Genomic DNA, 20,194 nt, shown 5'->3' on the forward strand with positions numbered 1-20,194 from the left:
AATTCTGGATTTCAGGAAATGTTGTTAGTTACAAATTTAGAAAAATACATAAGAGACTATTTTTCTTGTGGAGTTTAAATCCTCTTGTTTAAATGGATGAGCAACATACTGTGAATCATTGTGAATAACATGAGATTATTAATTAATGCATTAATCAATAAATGCTGTATGTCAGATGAAAAATTAAGGAAACAAGAGTATGTAATCAAAGTTTGGAACCTAACAGTGGTTTTTACACAATATGCGACAAATTCTACAGCCTGTGAAATTTGATGATAATTACTCCAGAAGATTATTAGTTTGAGGTAAGTTAAAATTCTTAACAGAAATGTTGCAATGCTCAAATTTTGAATCGTGTAGGTCCCTTTTCCCAAATGGTAAGTATTAGCTCATTTGTTTTTTTGCATGTGGCGAACTATAATGCTAACATCAATTAATTGCAGCTTTTAATTAAAAGTACCCTAAAGAGATCTAATCGCAAATTGGAATCAGAACACTTGAAATGAGAATCCGATTTATAAAATTGAGTGAAATTAAGTATAAATAAGAACTTAAGGCTTTTAAGTAAGTGCTACATGTCACTAAGTAAATGTATCAAGAATAAGATCAACATCAGGGAAAAAACTGGTTAACTCTGGGATTAGAGAAACATGATGGACGGAAAAAATTGGCCTGCTTTGTCACACACTATTTGATCGAATACTTTTTTGTGAATATGATAGTGATTTTATGAAGCAGTTTTCACATCTACCCAATCTTGCGTTCTGTGGAATTGTAATAATTCCATTCTTTTCAAAATCTGATACAACTTTCAGAGTTACATAAATTTTCTGCTTGCATTGTGCAATTGCATTTTTCAACTCTGACCTGTGTGCTACTTGTTCTGTGCAGCTTAAGGTGACTGTTTATTACTGTGTGTGTGTGTGTGTGTGTGTGTGTGTGTGTGTGTGTGTGTGTGTGTGTGCGTGTGCAGCAACTATATTGTCTTATTTCGATTTTGCACATATCTCATGACATGTTTCCTTCGTCCATTCTTCTTCAGATTTTCTGCATTTCTAGATTATTTCATTTCTGTTCAATCTATTTTGATGCTGCTCACTTTCAACATTTTTATATTTTTGTTGCATTTGTTACCCGTGCTTCTATTTTCTGCCGTTTGGATCCTGGCCTCCTACTGCATTTTCTGCTGGATATCTATTCATTTTCAGCATTAACATTCTTTTCATTGGCCACTGATTACCATTTACTCTATTGTCAGTTTCATTATTCATTATTCCTACTCCTGCTCTAATAATATCTAACATAGTATAATTAATTGGTTAATATCCCTCTCCTGGCCATTGAAGCTCACATATTCCTAAAATATCTATTTGCTTAGTTTAAATTGCTGTGTTGTATATTATATAGTACCCAAAACTGTAATAACATTCTAACATTTTATGTGCTGCCCTAATAAGCATTATATTTTTGTCTGATAGCTCCTCCCCACCCTGAGATCCAAATGAAAAACTATTTTGTCTCCAGAAGATTTCACCTAGAAGGAAGTTGTCATTACATTTTTAGGGGGTAACTGCATGTGCTATGAAAATAAACTGTGGTGCTTTTCCTATGAACACAGCACTGCAGCCAATCACAATGAAAAGACGCTACACATTTAAGAAGGCCATTTGGCCAACAGCTTAAATGTATATCAGTATTTTCGTTGTGCCTGTCTGGGACTGAACATCTCCTCTACATGGTAAGTAGCACTTTATCCCTTTTATAATATTGTCATTATTCCTTCCTGCCTTTCCATTGTTTGAGTTTCACTGACTGTCACTGCTGGCAGGAAGAAGCTTCTCTAAAACTAATCTCCACAGATAATACTGCTGCTTCTGATCCACAACCTATATAGTTGATAGCCTGATTCCAATTACCCCACAAATCATCACAATTTTCACCATAACTCTGCTAAGAAACCTTTACAAATTCACACTTTTCAGGCATGTTAGATTAATTTTTTTTAAGTGGGTGCCACTCATCATCATTACTCCTTTATCCTGGGTTGTGACAAGAAAAGTCTCATCTATCAAGAGATAAGTCAGGTTGCTGGGTTAGATAAATGCTTATGCATTAACATGTCCTCATTACTCAGTAACATTCACTCAAAAATTCTCCACATCCAGGATGTATGAAAATTAATTTGCTGAAATCAGAATCCTCCTGCACTTAGCTCACAAAAGTCAGTGTCTAAATCTGCTACTGTCAAAAATAATTACAAGTTCTATTTCTCAATATATAACAAAATGTCTAATTACAAGACTTGGTGCAAGAATTTGCATGTCTCACATGGGATCATATTGCTGAGATGCCCCAACACACTGAAAATAATCAGAGTATGAAACTGATAACATCCAATGAGGCTGTATGCTACAAACTGCCATGGAGACAACTTTCTTTGTGGCCATCTACTATCTTATATAAACTTGCAAACAGAGGAATTACACAGTCAATTGGTTGCAAATAACTGTTTGTTACAATTGACCTAGATTTCGACATCTACAAGGGAGTGTTCATCAGGATGAAATTTTTAGAAACCATAAAATTACATTGCAAGAAAGCAATGGTCAGAATTTGAAGCAGTTATGTTCAAGACAAAAATAAAATACCTCCCAGCCTTGTCACGTATGACTTGTCACTAGCTAGGAATAACATCTAACAGATTCTGCTGCCTACATGTCAGCCTATCAGAAATTGTATTATTCTTTGTGGTCTATATTGGCACACTACTAATGCTGTCCTGTGATTAGTGTAACCACAAAATCACTAATAGCTTTCCCAATTAGGAAACTACTATAATTGTACATTTAAATGTACAATGGAAAATCCAGTTTGAGACATCAACAATTATGGAAAAGATAGATTGCTACGCACCATAAAGATGACATGCTGAGTTGCAGACAGGCCCAACAAAAAGACTGTTACACATAAGCTTTCAGTAAAAGCCATCATTAGAAAAGAGAAACACTCCTGCATTCACACAAGTGAGCACACTTCACACAAAATGATCACTATCTCTGGCTGCTCAGGCCAGACTGAAAACTGAAATGCATCGAATGGGAGCAACAATCGATTGTTGAGTGGGGAAGGGGGAGGGGGAGGAATAGCAGGCTACAAGTGGGGGAAGAGAAAACAGATGCTGCTTGGCTGCTGCAGTGTCAGGAGGCTGTGGGGGAGGGGGGGGGGGATGGAAAAAAAGGAAAGGAGCAGAGAAGGGAAAAAGGAAAAGATTGGTGGGTGCATTGGCAAAGAGCAGTACACAATGAGGGTGGGGCCGTGAGTTGGGAGAAGGTGATATGACAGAGAGACCGTAAACTGTTAGGTGGAGTATGTGGGGCAGTAGGTTACCATAGATTGAGGTTGGGATGAGTTTGGGAGTTGAGAATGTGCACAGTTCAGAATAGCTGGTGACGGAGGAGAGAATACAGATGGCCTGGCTTGTGAAGAAACCATTGATATCAAACTTGTTATGTTCAGCTGCATGTGTTGCAATGGGGTGGTACACTTTGCTATTGGCCACAGTTTGCCAATGGCCATTCATCCTGGTAGATAGCTGGTTGGTAGTCATAGCAATGTAAAAAGCTGAGCAATTATTGCAACAGAGGTGTACATGACAGGGCTGCTTCCACAAGTGGCCCCACCTCTTACGGGGTAGGATAAGCCTATGAAAGTACTGGAATAGGAAGTGCTGGGTAGGTGGATTGGGCACGTCTTGTACCTGGCTCTTCAACAGGGATATGATCTCTGTGGCAAGGTGTTGGAATTGGGAGTAGTGTAGGGATGGACTATAACATTGTGGAGGTTTGGAACACCAATTTAGGAAGGGTGGGAAGCATCCTGGGTAGGATGTCCCTCATATCAGGGCATGATGATAGATAATCAAAGCCCTGATGAGCTATGTGGTTCAGTTGTTCTAGTTCGGGGTGGTACTGGGTGACTAGGGGCATGCTCCTTTGTAGCTGTTTCTTTGGGTTGGTGAGAGAGGATATGGCCTATGTCTGGGGGGTAATACCTGTCTGTGAAGGCCTTTGTGAGACCTTCAGCATACTTGACACGGGGGCTGCCATCACTGCAGACACACTGTCCATGGGTGGCTACGCTGTATGAGAGCGATTTCTTGGTGGGAAAGGGATAGGAACTATCAGAATGCAACTACTGTTGGTAGTCCATGGTTTTAACGTTGACAGAGGTGTGGATGGAGCCAATAGAGAGGAGCAGGTCAGTGTCCAGGAAGGTAACATGCTAGTTGGGGACGACTAGGTGAAATGAATGGGAGAGAAGGTGTTGAGATTGTGAAGGAATGAAGATAGAGTGTCTTGGTCCTGAGTCCAGATTATGAAGATATTATGAGCAAATCTGAAACAGACAGGGGTTTTAGGTTTTGGGAGGCTAGGAAGGTTTCTGTTGTCCCGACACCATTCTTACTAGAACATAAGTGGGCACACACTGCTGCAACCTAGCAGGAACCACGTAAAACTTGAGAGTTTGCTCTTTCCAACAGTACACTGTTCACACACATATCTCAAATAACATAATAGTTATAATTTTAAAAAAATTGGACGATTTTTTTTATACACACTTTGCTTCTCCCCCCCCCCCCCCCCCCCCCCCACTTCCAATGGTATTTTGCCACCCACCGAACCTACACATTATCCTCATCCATCCCTCCCTGGCTTCAAATCCATTGCCTCATGGCTCACAGCCCTGTAACAGACCTAGATGCAAGACCTGTCCTATACATTCTTCCACCACCACCTACTCCAATCTGGTCACTAGAAGACCTATTCAATCTAAAGCAGTGATACTTGTGAAACTAGTCATGTGATCAACAAGCAAAGCTGTAACCACTGTGCTGCTTACTATGTGAACATGACAACCAACAAGCTGTTTGTCTACATGAAGGGGCACAGACACACTGTGGTCAAGAAACAGTCGGGCCACAAAGTTTCTGAGCAGGCTGCCCAACACAATGTTCTTCATTTCAGTGACTGTTTCACAGCCTGTGCTATCTGGATCCTTCCTACCAACACCAGCTTTTCTGATTTGGGCAGGTGGGAACTCTCCCTGCAATATAGCCTATGTTCCCGAAACCCTCCTGGCCTCAACCTTCATTAATCACTGTCCTTCACCTATCTATCCCATTCCCTGTTTCAACTCCAGCACTACACAGCCTACTGTTCTACCAACATACTCACAGTCTTTTTACTTCTCTCCTCTTCCACTTCCCGCCATCTGTCTAACCTCCTGGCTGCACCTGTCTGCCCTACCCTCTCCCGATCTTATCCGTGTGTACCTCCACAAGCAGCACTTTATGTCCCCCATCCCTAGTCTGTTATCCCTCTATTGTCTAATTCAGAAGAAGGTTGAAAGCTTACTTGTTTAGCAGTCTTTTTGTTGTGTCTGTCTGTGACTGTTCAACTCCACTACATGGTGAGTAGCAATAAGTCCTTTTCATAATATTGTCAATGGTAAAATAAAAGTCCTAGTCCTGAATTCTGTCTTCAAATGTTGTTGGACAAAAGGGAATATCCCCATCATTCACGTGATGTTAGGACCCTATCATTCAGTTGATGTTAGTACTGTGTTGAAAAGCAGCTGAAATTGTAAAAACTTGACAAAGACCTGAAGCTTGATTTTGATAAACTCAAGTCTTGATAAAATAACAGCCTATGTAGAGATTGCTAAGTAACTGTCAATGTACACAAATTTAATGTTGAACAGTTCACAAGACATAATATGTACTTCAGCAATACATTAACTCACAACTGAAATCAGTGATGTCTTTCTAACACCGGAGTTGAATGTGTGCGTCTTATTTGAGAGCCTTGTGAAAAATAGTTATATCCTCAAGAATCTCATAGAGCATCTTGAGAAAAAATGAGTAGTGCTGGACTGTCTTGAGCACATACGTAAATCACAATATGCTGTTAGTGTAATAATTACTTTCTTGAGGTGTGGCAGTTAAGTTATCTTTAAATGAGTGTATTTTCCATTAAAACTCTGTGATGTACTTGGAACACCTGCTTTGACCATATGAAGAAAATTATTTATTTATAAAAAAGAAGGAACTGATTCAGTTTGCAATGCAGCATTTTATTTTAGGGAATATCTGTCATTAAATATTCTAAGAGTTATGATTCCCTCTTATTCATCAGCAATATGCACTAAAAATATAGTATTTATTAAAGTAAATAAATATTTGGTTCCCACCTGGCAAAATACTTCCACTTTGTTGACAGTTCGGCTAGTTACATGACATTTTAGCTGCTTGTTCCCTTTAGCAGTTTCACATTTGATCACAAGGAGTTGAAATCACAATTTATCAACCAGTTACTATGAAGTGACTCATCATACTTAACACAAATCTTCCCTTTTTTCATTTGAATCAACATGTTCAAAGGAAGTGACATTTTTTTCACTATGCATTGTGTAGTGTTGTTCTTCTGCCAGCTTACACATAGTATTTACTGCAAATAGAAAAGTAAAATTTCATTAATGATTCAGTTACTGCTGCTCTCATTTTCCATTTCTTAATGGAAGTAATAATGTTTGAAAGTATGAAGTGGAACAATAGGGTACTGTGAAGGCAATGCAAAGAAGTGGTGCTTTATTTGAAAGCTGTTGGAAATCAGCAATTTCTTTTACAAAAGGAATGACACACTTTTATTTACTGGTGGGATATTGTGGGGGGAAAAAAAAAGAGAGAGAGAGAGAGAGAGAGACAATTCTTTCGAAATACTTTTATAGCCTGCAGCGGCATAATGCTCAGGTTTGATAAAGCATTATGAACTGGATTAATAAGGGAAAATGAGTGTATGCAAAATAGATCAGCATGAATAGTCAGAGGCTTGTATATCCTGCTGAAGAGTGTAAGTGAAACTCTAAAATCTTAATCAGCAGGCATTTGAATGAAGCTGTCCACAACTCATGAAATTATACTTACAAAAGTCTAAAAACTGGTTTCCGTAATGAACATTATGATTATTATTCAGTGTGCTACATATCAAATTTGCGGAGAACACAGTAAGATTAATGATTAATTAATGTTTTTAATTATGTGGCTCTTTGTTTTTTTTTTTTTTAATTTTTGTAAAAATAAGATGAAACTGATAACATTTCATAATGAGAGTTACAAGCAATAAACATTCTTCCCACACTCATCCGTGAACAGAATGAGAAAAAAACTTAGTATATGATGTACTGAAAGGTATAAGTGTTGAATTAAAAGCAATGCCTCCACCTTAGTTAATTACGTTTGGATGGGAATATTTTAATAAATCAAATGCAGAAATAATCCTTAGAATGTGATCTTTAATTACCAATATTCACTTTTCCACATAATCACCAGCCACTTGGATACATTTCTGCAAAGGATGAACAAGTTTTCTGAAGTTGTCATGGAAGAAGTCGACACTCTTTTTCCACAACCACAGTCTCACAGTTCTCTCAACGTCTTCATCAGAAGCATAATGATGTCCCCACAAATTGTCTTTCATTTTCGGGAACAGATGGAAGTCGGACAGTGTTAAATCTGGACTGTATGGAGGATGCCATACGGTGGTGAGATAGTCTCTGAAGTTCTGCTATGGTGGCACGTGAAGTGTGTGGTGCATTGTCATGCTGCAGGAAAACGTTTTGCTTCTCCTTTTGGACCCTTGCTAGCCGTCCTTTCATAGGTCGCAGCATTGTGATGTAACGCTCTGAATTTATTGGTGTTCCATGGTCAAGGAAATCAACATGGATAACACCATCTGCGACTCAGAACACTGTGGTCATGGTTTTTCCATCTGAGGGCTGCATCTTTAATTTCTTTTCCTGGGGCGAGTCTTTGTGTCGATATACCATTGACTGAAGTTTCGTCTCTGGGTCGTAATGGTGTACCCACATTTCGTCTTCTGTCACAATTGAATGGAGAAAGGTGTCACCTTCATTCTTGTAACGCAAGAGGAGTTCCTGACAAATTTCAAGTCTGTGCCTTTCATTTCAGGAGTCAGCATCCAGGGTACCCATCGAGCACAGATCTTTCGATACCCAAACAAAGCAATAATGTGACACACGTTCTAGTGAAAAGCCAATTGTGCAATTGTGCCTGCAGTTTCTCTCTGAGTGATACGACAATTGTCCTGAATCATCCTGTCAACATTTTGCTTGTGAAACTTGGTGGTTGCTGTCACAATATGTCCAACTCTTCGTTTGTCATGCAGGTCCGGTGTTCCCGCCCAATGACGCACAGTTCTTACATCAACACAATCACCATAAACTACTTTCATTATCTGATGAATCTCCTTTGGGGTGGCACCTTCTGCTGTCAAGAATTCGATGATTGAACGTTGCTTAAATCGCATTGACCGACCGTCTGCGCAGGGTTCCATACTTTACACTGTAACAACACAACCATTCAATGCTAAGGCTTCCCGCTAACTGGAGCTGCAGAGAAGAGGCTATAGAACAAGCCAGTACCTGCCGCATACCAGTGCTGCCAACTGTTGAAGAGTTACAAAGGTGGAGGCATTACTTTTCAGTCAAACCTCGTATCTACTGCCATACACTTTGTAGTAATTTGTCTGGTATAGATGTAGATGAGCCACATTATTTAATGTCAAAGCCAAAATTTCCTCCCATGGAACCGTGACTTCAATAGTTTTATCATCTTATCTAACACACCACACTGTTTCCAATTGTGTTGACTACATTGTCAATTTGGAGTTTTCTGCATCACCATGAGACAAAACAACTTGCACGGTTAGAAGTCTTTAGTTTAGAAAGTGGGAAAAAAGGACAAATTTGAGGTTAGTAATATTCCACTAATTATTCAGCATTTCTTTGTGTGTAATGAAGTTAACTACAATCACAACCACAGTTCACCAAACAGTCTTTTCTATGTAGTATTAAAGATATTAGAAGTTGAAACAGTATTAAGCTGCTGCCCTGAAAGAAACTTTGCTGAATATCATCAAATCCAATCATAGATTCTGGGTGACAATCAGAGCTATTGACTACATCTCTGGTAGTAGGATTTTCAGGAACAAGTAAAGTGTTTTTAAGGAAGATATTAGGAAGAATAATTTGTCTGCTATCTTACAACTTCCAATCAGAGTTTAGTTTAATTTACATACTTCATACCTTGTTTTTACCAGAAATAAGGCTGGAGATATAATTGAATTTCACAGAGCAACTAGAGCAGTACTATAATCAGTTCAGAAAACGCGCGCGCGTGTGTGTGTGTGTGTGTGTGTGTGTGTGTGTGTGTGTGTGTGTGTGTGTCAGAAGTGCAGTGATGCCAAAAGTGCTAAAGAGCAGTTCAATAGGGATCAAAGTGGTTTGCTCACTTAGTAACTACTATGTTTGGGATCTCTGGCATTGTTAATGTATAACTGAGCTCCTGATACCACCACCAGCACCATTTTTCCACTCTCAAAACAGCTGTACAGCATGTGTCTTCTTGCTCCTTGAGCTGTCTTGGCGATGTCTGGGTACATGTGCCACACAATACAGTAATTTTCTCATCCCCTACTATACACTTATATGGGAAGTTCTTCAATGGAAACTGTCCAGAGTCACATATCTTTCAATATGTGTGCCAACCCACTAAATTCTGAAACTGAAACAAATATTTAGTGATTTCAGGTTAATCTGGCTACTGTTTTAATAATCTTAAGCTATATGTAGTAAAATCTCAGTGAATGAATCATACACCAGTTCACTGAGGAAAGAGAATCTGTGAGATTAAGGCTATCTGCATATAGATCCCTATCTGCTCATCATAGTTAAAACTTTGGATTTATGAATTACTTCAAGGATACCCTTATGTGGTTGTGAACAAAGAGGCCCATGTGTAAACAAAGGTGCTCTCACACTCTGTGTTGGCTGGCTTATTGGTCTGATGGGGAGATGGCTGCCTCAGTTGTCTGTCGGTCATCAGTTAGTGAAGTTGGAGAATATTGTTATTGTCACTTCGTTGCTATACATCAAAGTATCACATTCCCCAAGCACAGCCCATGCAGGCAAAGTTCTTCATAGTAAGGAATACTATATTTGCATGCAGTGTCATTAAATTTACCAACAGAAGGTGCAAATGGGTAAGTTCAGATTTTTGCACCTGCATGCAATGGAAATCCCGCCCCTAATCACTATCATTGTCCCCTAGCCTACCCATCCTTCTGCATTACCATGGGCAAAATTATAATGTGTACACTTGTAGCACTATTTTTAGTTCACACTTCTTCAAAATGTAAATCCCTTATTCGATGACAAGCTATCACACACATAAGGACAAGGAAAACTATTGCGCATTATGAAGTACTACACAATATTTTCAAGATTGAAACACAGGAGCAAAAATAAAGTGAAAATGTGCAATGCAGTACTTCACTTGTAATTTTCATAATGTCTCCAAGAAAATGCCAAAGTGGTTTCCACAAAGGACAATCCTCTATTTCACTTTTCAAAGGGACTTTGTATTGATTCTATTTTTATGGTGCTGTATACAGTATACTACATATCAACAAGAGAAAAAGAAAATGAATTGCTAGATACTTTATGTTCAAAGTGCCATAAGGTGAGCAAAAATAATCATCTGATAATTACATTTTCAAACAAAATTAAGTATGCTTGTTGGTATACCAGTAAATGAAGGGCAGGGCATTTTAAATGGAATCAATTAGTGTGAACCCTCCACCACCCATTCTCTCAAATTTCAACAATTTCTCTCAAGTTGTCACTTACAAGAATGAAACAGATAGAACAATAAAAACAGGTAGGGGTGGGAGTAGGATATATATATATATATATATATATATATATATATATATATATATATAGAGAGAGAGAGAGAGAGAGAGAGAGAGAGAGAGAGAGAGAGAGAGGGGGGGGGGGGGGGTAAACCGTTTACTTTTATATTACAAAACTGAGAGAAAAAGTAAACTAAACAATCTTCATTAGTCTTTTTAATATAAAAATATATTCCAATCTTTAATATCCAGTTTCATTCTAGACATATATTTATATACAAACACACACACACACACACACACACAAATTATGGACATACAACCAAGTGGACCAACTTACATTAATTTACAATTTCTGTATTACTGCACAAATCAAGTTATTTTTTTATAAAATTAACTTCTGCAAAGCTGTACTGGGGAAACATCTACTTACCACACACACACACACACACACACACACACACACACACACACTAGTCCATTGTACACAGGTTTGTGACTACACATACTAAACTTCTGTTGCCTGAAAACACATTTTTACAAAGGGATTCTTTTGTTTTGCAGTAAACAGAAGAAAAGTCACCTGCCAGTCTGAGCATATATACAATGTTCCAGTTTTTTCTTTTTTTTACATTTACAGTATGAATGCAATTTGTCTTCGAAACATAGAAGATATTTCCTGTGCAGAGTACACATTTTAGTTATTTGCTGATAATGTTTCTGTGTTCACTTTCCTCTGGTACAAATCCTATCAACGAGCTCATTAACAACAAGACACTGTTGTCAAATTTTTAAATAGTTTTAGCACCACTTAACTATAATTGAAAAATAATTGCAATTAATCTGCATTCACAGTTTCTCATTCACTTAGACAAGAAATCACTTATTTACAAAATTTGATTGTGTAACTTTCGGCTGTTTTTTGCTTCCAGCCTGTGAGTATGTAGCTGGGTATATCAATGTTGCTGGAGTGCTGCTCGCTGCATTAACCCTGTTTAGGGGAGGTGGTGCTGAAAGTCTTGCTGTTGTGAAGTACAAATTACCAGATGACGTTGCCACAGGCAAAATAGTTGCAGATTGTTGAGGCTTACTGGCAACAACCTGTAACAGACATGCAGCTAGTTACAAAAGAAAGATTTATTGACAAGGATATCTATTTTAAAGAGTAAAGAAAAGCTCTCTATATGCCACTAAAATTACCCAGAGTACAACTGTGTAGTTATGGAAAAAGTCTTGTAAATCAAAACACACTGCAATGAAATCCATGTGCATTTGTACATTACAAACAAATCCAAATGTAGGTACCCATGGGTAGAATAATACATGCATGCATCATAAATTTTCTAAAAAAATACAAACATTATTTATATTATTTATTATATAAGCACTATTTACAACTGCAGAGCCAGTAATTAATTTCTTGAGCTTTTACAACATGACTGACAATAAATTAATATCGGCACATGTGGTAGTCAGGTTATGAAAACCATCTCTGCAGGACACTGCAACCAACTACAAACTTAATGATGTTCATCAAGTTTCTGAAGTATTGTGTCATCATTAGAAAAGCAGTCCTCAGAATCTCTCCACAGAATCCAAAGGGTGGGTACACTAAAGAGTGCATTTTGATCCATCTACTTTGTTGGGCAAGTTGATTCTTGAGTTACATTATTGTACAGTGTTTACTAACATAACAAAACAAAATATCATAGCTATCAACTTTGTTTCTGTTCCACACCAAAGACTTTTCTGATGGGAAAAACCATCAACAGCAAAGAACTTAGCTATTGTAGTGACCACTCATTTGTCGTCAGTGGCATGTGTCATCATGGATTGATGAGTGCCTGTGTAAAGGTGCAGATATCGACCCTGTACTTGAGGGATCGAATCTAGCCTAATGCACCTTTGCTACAGTGCAGCAGCATCACTGATTGGGGCACCAAATAATTCTAGAAGGGATAGATTGGTACCTGGAGATCGTTTGGTGTGACGGAGTGAGTCAGTCATGCCAGAGTCATCAAGCAAGTAGGAATCATATGTGTGTGAGAGAAGAAATCATGGTCAAAGCAATAATTTTGAAGCTCAGGATTAATTTTGTATCAGGGGAGTTGTTATATAATCAAAAGGCAATTGACAGTAAAAAATGGGCATGGTAAACTCATACAAATTAGTGATAGGTGAATGACTGTAGTGTGAGTGTGATTGGGAAGCACAGACATAATATATGAATTTAAAGTGAAGTAAATTAACTGTGTTGTACAAAAGTGTTCACATACTGCAACCTCTTAATTATTACTAGAATTTCTGGAAGGGAATGATTTATAGAAAAGTGTGGGACAATGGATAGGGCATCTGTCATAGGCTCGCTGTCAGAACTTTAATCAGTGCATGTACCGGCTACTTTTGAATGTTCGATGCCTAATTTCCCAACCACACAGATTATAGCAAGTAACAATACTCTATAAATCAATAAAGAGCACAGAGTGGCAGCTTACAAGTGCTTTTGCCATGTGCAACCTGTCTCTATGTGCATTTTCCCTCTCTATCCTTAATAACTAATAGTCGTATGTGAAAGCTACCAAGCAAGGGGTGGTGCAGCGCCTTGTAGATCAGTTTGCACAGTTGTGTGTGGATAATTGTTGTTTGAGTGAGGAACAAAATAAGTTGAGGATAGCAAAAAGGGCAGAAAACCATCACCACCTAGTACATATATGACAGATTGGGCATAGCTAAATACACTTTGGTCATACTGTTTGTGGAGAAATCCAGATGAAGAAATTGGAGTTTCTCTTGAGAATTTGAGGGCTGCAGCAGCCTCAAGTTAGTTTTCAGAAGAACAATTTATGAGTGTAGCATAGCAGCCAACTCTGAGAACAGGCTGCAGTTCTGATGTGGTATATTTGGAGTGGGGCCTTATTTAGGTCTTTAAACGCTATATTCCAGAAGCTCTCCAACCCTTAATTTATTGTTAATCTTATTTACTTTCATTTTTTCAAGTTTCTTTCTCACGATAATTGACATGATTAAGTAAATCCATGACTACTGGTACTTGGACATCTACAGCAGCCTCCACCTTAATATTTTTTTCACTTTCACTGGAGATATCATTTGAACTGTTTAATTTTGCATTGTCAGTTATATTAATAGTTGCTGAAGGAATAAAAATACGCCCGATTCCTTGCATTTTTGACAAAACAATTAAAAAAATTCTTAGCAGCTAACACATTACACCTACATTTCTGAATTTTAAAATGATGAATAAAACCACTGAGAACAAATAATGTCACAAAAGTACTGAAAATTTTATCACTCTATAACACATTACTCCTGGCACAATTTAGAAGAAAAGGAAACACCCACTACTATAATAGGGTCAGTATTAGAAAAACCACAACAGCTTACAGACGAATGCCTTGAACCTTGAGAACTTGGTTCAGAAGCAGTTTTGTTCTTATCCTTTAGATTCATGTGCGTAGAATGAAAAATTTTCTTTGTCGCTCAGTGTTGCCGATTTTAATAAGCCATAGTGATGAAGACATTCATTGACAGGTTTACTATATATTCAGGAGGGAAATAATTACAATCTACAAAACATTTTAGTAGCATATCATTAGCAAATTTCCAACTGTCTCAAAACACCAAAGTGTAAAATGTCTATCTCAGTAACTTTTTAGTAACATCCCGTATATAAAGTGATAAATTCATAACAATTAGAAACAATCTATAATAGCTGCCAGTTGTCACGTAGCATGTTTAAAATGGACAGACTGTGTGTTTATGTATAACGTGTCACAAAAACTAAGTGAGGTGGAAACTTTCACGGATTTAGATGCTGGATTGCATGAACATTTTATACTAAAATGTACCAGTAGGCACCACAAAGCATTCATTAGGAACATCTTGGGGGAGGATATGAGGTATTTGTGGACTGTATTTGCAAAGGCAGTAAGAAAAAGTACACCCTATCAGGGAGCACAGAAGTAGATCCGGTAGTGATCCAAGACACTGAGCAGGACACACTGGACACATTTCTGTGCAGACTACTGGCTGAGATGCGAGCAAGGTATGACAGAGATTCCCTGCTACCTTGCAAGGAGCTGTAACTGTCACCATTACTCTGCAAGAAATAGAATCTGATATGCAGCCACAAGAGTGGCTACTGTTGCCACTGCCTGGGACATATGTATAGTGATTGCAAAGTGCAACAGTGTGATAAAGGTAGTCAAATGGGCCACTGAGAGATAAAGTGTAGATAACAGAGGAGGTCCACATGTGGTAGATCACATGGTGCCACACATGTGTGAAATGGACACACAAGAGCTGGAACCAATGGGCAATGCTTTCGGTAAATACAGTCACTGGTCAGCAGTGTACAGTGTTAGTGGCAGACTTCCGTGTACCAGGCAGAAGGAGAAATTTTTGCTAGGCACAGGAGTGTCAGTTGTTTCTTGGTTCTCGTTGTCTGCCAGTATGGGTCCACCTCACTGTAAATTAAGAGGTGTAGCTAAAAATGTTGTAAGATCACTGGGATCAGCAATTGTTATCTTTACCTTGATCCACTGTAACTTCAGGTATTGGATGGAAGTACTTACTCTGGTAAGCAGCAGTTATAGTGCTCTTTATGGGTTAGATATCTTGGCTCTGCATCGTAGTAACTATCTACCCATTCTAGTACCGTACATCTAGCCAATGCCAGGTAGGGACTGGTATAATGTTTCTCTATTTTCTCAGAGAATGATATCTGTATGTAGGCTATTATCATGAGGTCATCACTCTCAAAGGCATTTTAAATCTACTGCCAGTTCCCACTGGGACGAATCAATGTACCCCTTCTCTCTGTGTCTAATGTATATCTCATGATCAAATGTGACATTGTTTTCCAAAGTGTTTGTGATAAATTCATAACAATTACAATCTATAATAGCTGGCAGTTCTCATGTAGCATCTTTAAAATGGGCACACACACACTCAATGGTGTCCTGCTCCTTGTTGATGCCATCATTAAGGACACCAAACTGGTGTGGGAGGGTGCTAAAGGTCTTAACACCATTCCTAAACTGTGATCATACTCACTCAAGCTCAACTTCCAGATCAGTATTCAAGAAGAAACAGGCAAGATAATATGGATCGATGTTGGAACCAATCTATCAACTGAAACATTGCTTGTTGAGGAGCCACTGGGGGATAATAACGTAAAGAATAGGGCACAATGCTTGTTATGCCATAGTATGCACATAATCAAGACAACTGTAGTGTAATGCTTACCAATGTGGCTAATTTTGGAGAAATGGGAATCGAGTTACTCTGCTGCTAGAAGATTATGCAGAATTATTCAGTCCTAATGGATCACTTCTGGCAATGCCTGTTACTCAGTATCCCACTGTGGATGCACAATCTGTTTACAGGAAGCTATATCTAATTCCACACCATTTTAAATCAGTAGTGAAGAATTGGTGAAGCAGCAACTCAACCTGGTGTTGCAGAAATGTCATTTCATTCTGCAGGAGGTATGCTAGATGTGTCATACTACTAGCCAGAAATGAATCAAATCTAACTTACAATACATAGGAACTGTGCATTCCAGCACCTTCTACTGTAAGATGTATGCTATCCTTTCTTGGTCTATCAAATTATTATTCGAAATCTGTATCTGACTATCCAAAAACAAGGCCCATCACACAATTGCAAAAAAATGGTGCCAACTTCCACTGAACTGTGGAACGTGAAGAGGCTTTGGCGTACTGACTGTGCTCCTAAGGTCTAATCCTCTTCTCGCGTATGTTAACTATGAAAAACTCTTTATCTTATGATGCAATGCCAGCAGTTTCACAGTGGGGGTGTGTTTAGATTAGATTAGATTAGATTAGATTAGATTTACATTCATTCCAATTGATCTGTAGTGAGGAGGTCCTCCAGGGGGTAGAACATGTCAGAAAAATAACAATACATGACAAATATTTACAACTGTAACAAATAAGCTAATGTACCTTCCCCAGGTCCCAAGTGGAATGATCGTCAATTTTTTTAATGAACACTATATGAAAGAATCATTTTACAAACACTCATTTACTAAGATCAAATTAATGCACTGAATTTAAAATTAAAAAAGTTTTTTTATTTATAAGGTAATACACATTGTTAAGCTTTTTATGGCTGCTGGCAAGTTACTGAAAATGTGTGTTCCTGAATAATGCACACCTTTTTGTACAAGACTAAGTGACTTTAAATCCTTGTGAAGATTATTCTTATTTCTAGTATTGATTCCGTGGATTGAACTGTTGGTTTGAAAAAGTGATATATTTTTAATGACAAATTTCATTAAGGAATAAATATATTTGGAAGCAATACTTAGTATCCCTAGTTCCCTAAACAGGCTTCTACAGGATGTTCTTGAGTTCACACCACATATAACTATTATTGCATGTTTTGTGCCCGGGAAACTTTAGCTTGGCTTGCTGAATTACCCAAAAAAATAATCCCATATGACATTATGGAATGAAAGTAAGCATAGTATGCCAGCTTTTTCATTTTTATATCCCCTATGTCTGACACAATTCGCATTGCAAATCGAGATTTGTTAAGACGCTTCAGCAGTTCTGTGGTGTGCTCCTCCCAGTTGAATTTATTATCAAGCTGTAATCCCAAGAATTTAACACTGTCCACTTCTGTCTGCTTGTCATCGTATGTTAGTCATATACTTGTGGGTATAGATGGCCTTCTCAATATCAGAACCCTTTAGAAAGCCGAACTGCGACTTTGACAGTATGTTATTTGTGACAAAATGGTTATGAAGCTAATTGCACATTACCTTTTTTAAAATGTTTGAGAATGCTGCCAAAAGTGAAATTGGACAGAAATTTGAAGCTATTTCTTTATCCCCCTTCTTAAACAGTGGCTTAACTTCAGCATATTTCAACCATTCAAGAAATATTCCACTGCTAAACGACTGGTTACACAGATAGCTACTTAAGTCAGAATCACATTCTTTAATTAACTTTGTTGATATTTCACCGCCGGCCGTTGTGGCCAAGCGGTTCTAAGCACTTCAGTCTGGAAACACACTGCTGCTGCGGTCGCAGGTTTGAATCCTGCCTCGGGCGTGGATGTGTGTGATGTCCTTAGGTTAGTTAGGTGTAAGTAGTTCAACGTTTAGGGGACTGATGACCTCAGATGTTAAGTCCCATAGCACAGAGCTCAGAGCCATTTGATATTTCATCATACCCACTAGATGTTTTTGATTTTAAAGATTTTATGATGGACATTACTTCTGCTGGGGTAGTGAGGGTCAAATTCATATTATGGAAATTACTTGAAATGTCTGGTCTGGGTATTCCATAGCAGCATCTACAGAACCTGACAACCCCATCTTTTCAGTAACAGTAATAAAATGTTTGTTAAAAAGTTCTGCAACACTATACACATCTGTCACCAATGTATCATTTACTTTTAAGGCTATCTGTCCCTCTCCATGTCTGGTTCTATCGGTCTCCTCCTTCACTATGTCCCATATTGTCTTTATTTTGTTATCTGATATGACTATCTTTTCTTTGTAATATATTTGCTTTGATGTCCATGTTACAGTCTTTAATATTATGCAGTATTTATTGTAATGTGCTATAGCATCAACATCAGAACTGTTTCGGATTGACAGATACAGTTTTCTTTTTGTTTTACAAGATACCTCCATTCCTTGAGTAATCCATGGCTTCTTTGTAGACTTTGCTCTAACCTTGGTTAGTTTTGGGGGAAAACAATGTTCAAATAAGGTAAGCATTTTATTAGCAAAAGTGTTATATTTTTCATTCATGCCATGAGAACTGTAAACATCACTCCAGTGAATGTCTCTGAGGAGTGTCCTAAAATAATCAATTTTTGGCTTATTGACTGCCCTCTTGAGCTGTGTGATTTTGCAGGAAGTAGATGCAATGAAACACCCATTGCATAAGCATCCCATCATTGCATAAGCATCCCATCATTGCATAAGCATCCCATCAACTGAAAAGAGCCAAAAACAATTACCACATGACAGAGGAGCAAATATAGAGCTTAATATATTGTAATATATGGAGTAATGTACTTCTGCTGCTATCTTTAAGACGTGTCTTCCTGAAGAATCACTTACCATTCAGTCTTGAGATGCATAGTCTAACAAGGTAGGCATGTGCACTGCAACAAATGAGAGTGAGTGAAGAACAATGGAAGCATACACTGCACACAACAATGCACAGAGTCAATGATTGTGACACACACAACTGAGCACATGTGCAGAAGCCAGTGAATTGCTGCCCCAGTGTACTTGTGTGGTGAAGTCCTATGACAAGCACATGAAGCAGTACTTGTGGGACATGTAGGGATGTGTGCAATTATCTGCTGCACTGCAGAACCAAACTTGTTCAAAAACAAAAATTGGAAAGTTGAACAGTACATAAAAAATGTGTGTCTTGCACTCAGTATTTTGAACACATGAGACAAATAGCATCTTTACAATGGTTAGTAGAGGGATACAAACCATTTCAGATACATGGACTAGACATCTATCTATGGTCCACACACAGAAATTCCCACTTCCAATAAATATGTCCTAACTGCACTTCCTGACAAAAAAATGGAGCACCCAGAATGTCATGAGGTGAGATGGTATAGCAATGATGATAAAAATTACCCAGAACTGTGGATCAAAAGGAATTTGGTGTGCAGAACAGAAGTAACTTCAATTGATAAAGCCAACAATGTGGTAAATGTGCCAAAAGGCTACTAAATAAACATCTAAACATCCAACAATAATCCACAATCAAATGTAGATCTGAAGACGGGTCTTGAGACAATCAATATATGCAACTATGAAATATCAAAAACCACAAACACAAACAAGAATATTTTCAAATTAACTATTTTCTTGTTTTAATGGGAATACTTCACAAAGAGCGAAATTTGAACACAATTACGAACTTTCTTGCTTTTCAGACAGGGTTAAAAGCATTTTAACCACAATAAACCAGAGCCAGAATAGTAACATAGAAAAACTGTGACAACAGTTCCCACAAACACAGTTTTAAAAAGTCCAGTATGTTACAAATGTTTTCCCTTGTTTTACTCCATTGAAAAGTGCATAATTGTCAAGGTTGGTTGGTTTAAAAGAGGGGGGGGGGGGGGGGGGGGGGACCAAAATGCTAGAACATCGGTCCCAACGCAAGGGATCAGAATTATGTCAACACACTGCAGTACAATTTAGGGAACTTAAGCAGTACAGGTACAGTGTAAACCCATTAATTTACTGAGAAAGATTTCATGACTGTTCCTGCTGACCTTTTGATAATATAAATACAAAATTACTGGAAATATGTTGCTCTAAGCACATTAGAAACTGAAATACAAGAAGTATCACATACAATATTTTAGTTCCATGCTGACAGGTGTCTTGTACA

The 20,194-nt window shown here is 38.0% G+C and overlaps 1 protein-coding gene across 5 annotated transcripts in view; it reads right to left on the reverse strand.

The window, feature by feature from the left end:
• Nucleotides 1-11,137: 11,137 nt before the first annotated feature.
• Nucleotides 11,138-20,194, reverse strand: part of LOC124590946 — a 278,651-nt gene continuing 269,594 nt past the window's right edge. For all 5 annotated transcript variants that reach the window (XM_047131688.1, XM_047131689.1, XM_047131690.1 and 2 more), the window contains one exon: nt 11,138-11,870. In XM_047131688.1, coding sequence (XP_046987644.1) covers nt 11,649-11,870 — 222 coding nt within the window. In that variant the 3' untranslated portion in view covers nt 11,138-11,648. The remainder of the gene's footprint in view (nt 11,871-20,194) is intronic.

Source organism: Schistocerca americana, chromosome 2 (assembly GCF_021461395.2).
Source record: "Schistocerca americana isolate TAMUIC-IGC-003095 chromosome 2, iqSchAmer2.1, whole genome shotgun sequence".
Taxonomy (NCBI): domain Eukaryota; kingdom Metazoa; phylum Arthropoda; class Insecta; order Orthoptera; family Acrididae; genus Schistocerca; species Schistocerca americana.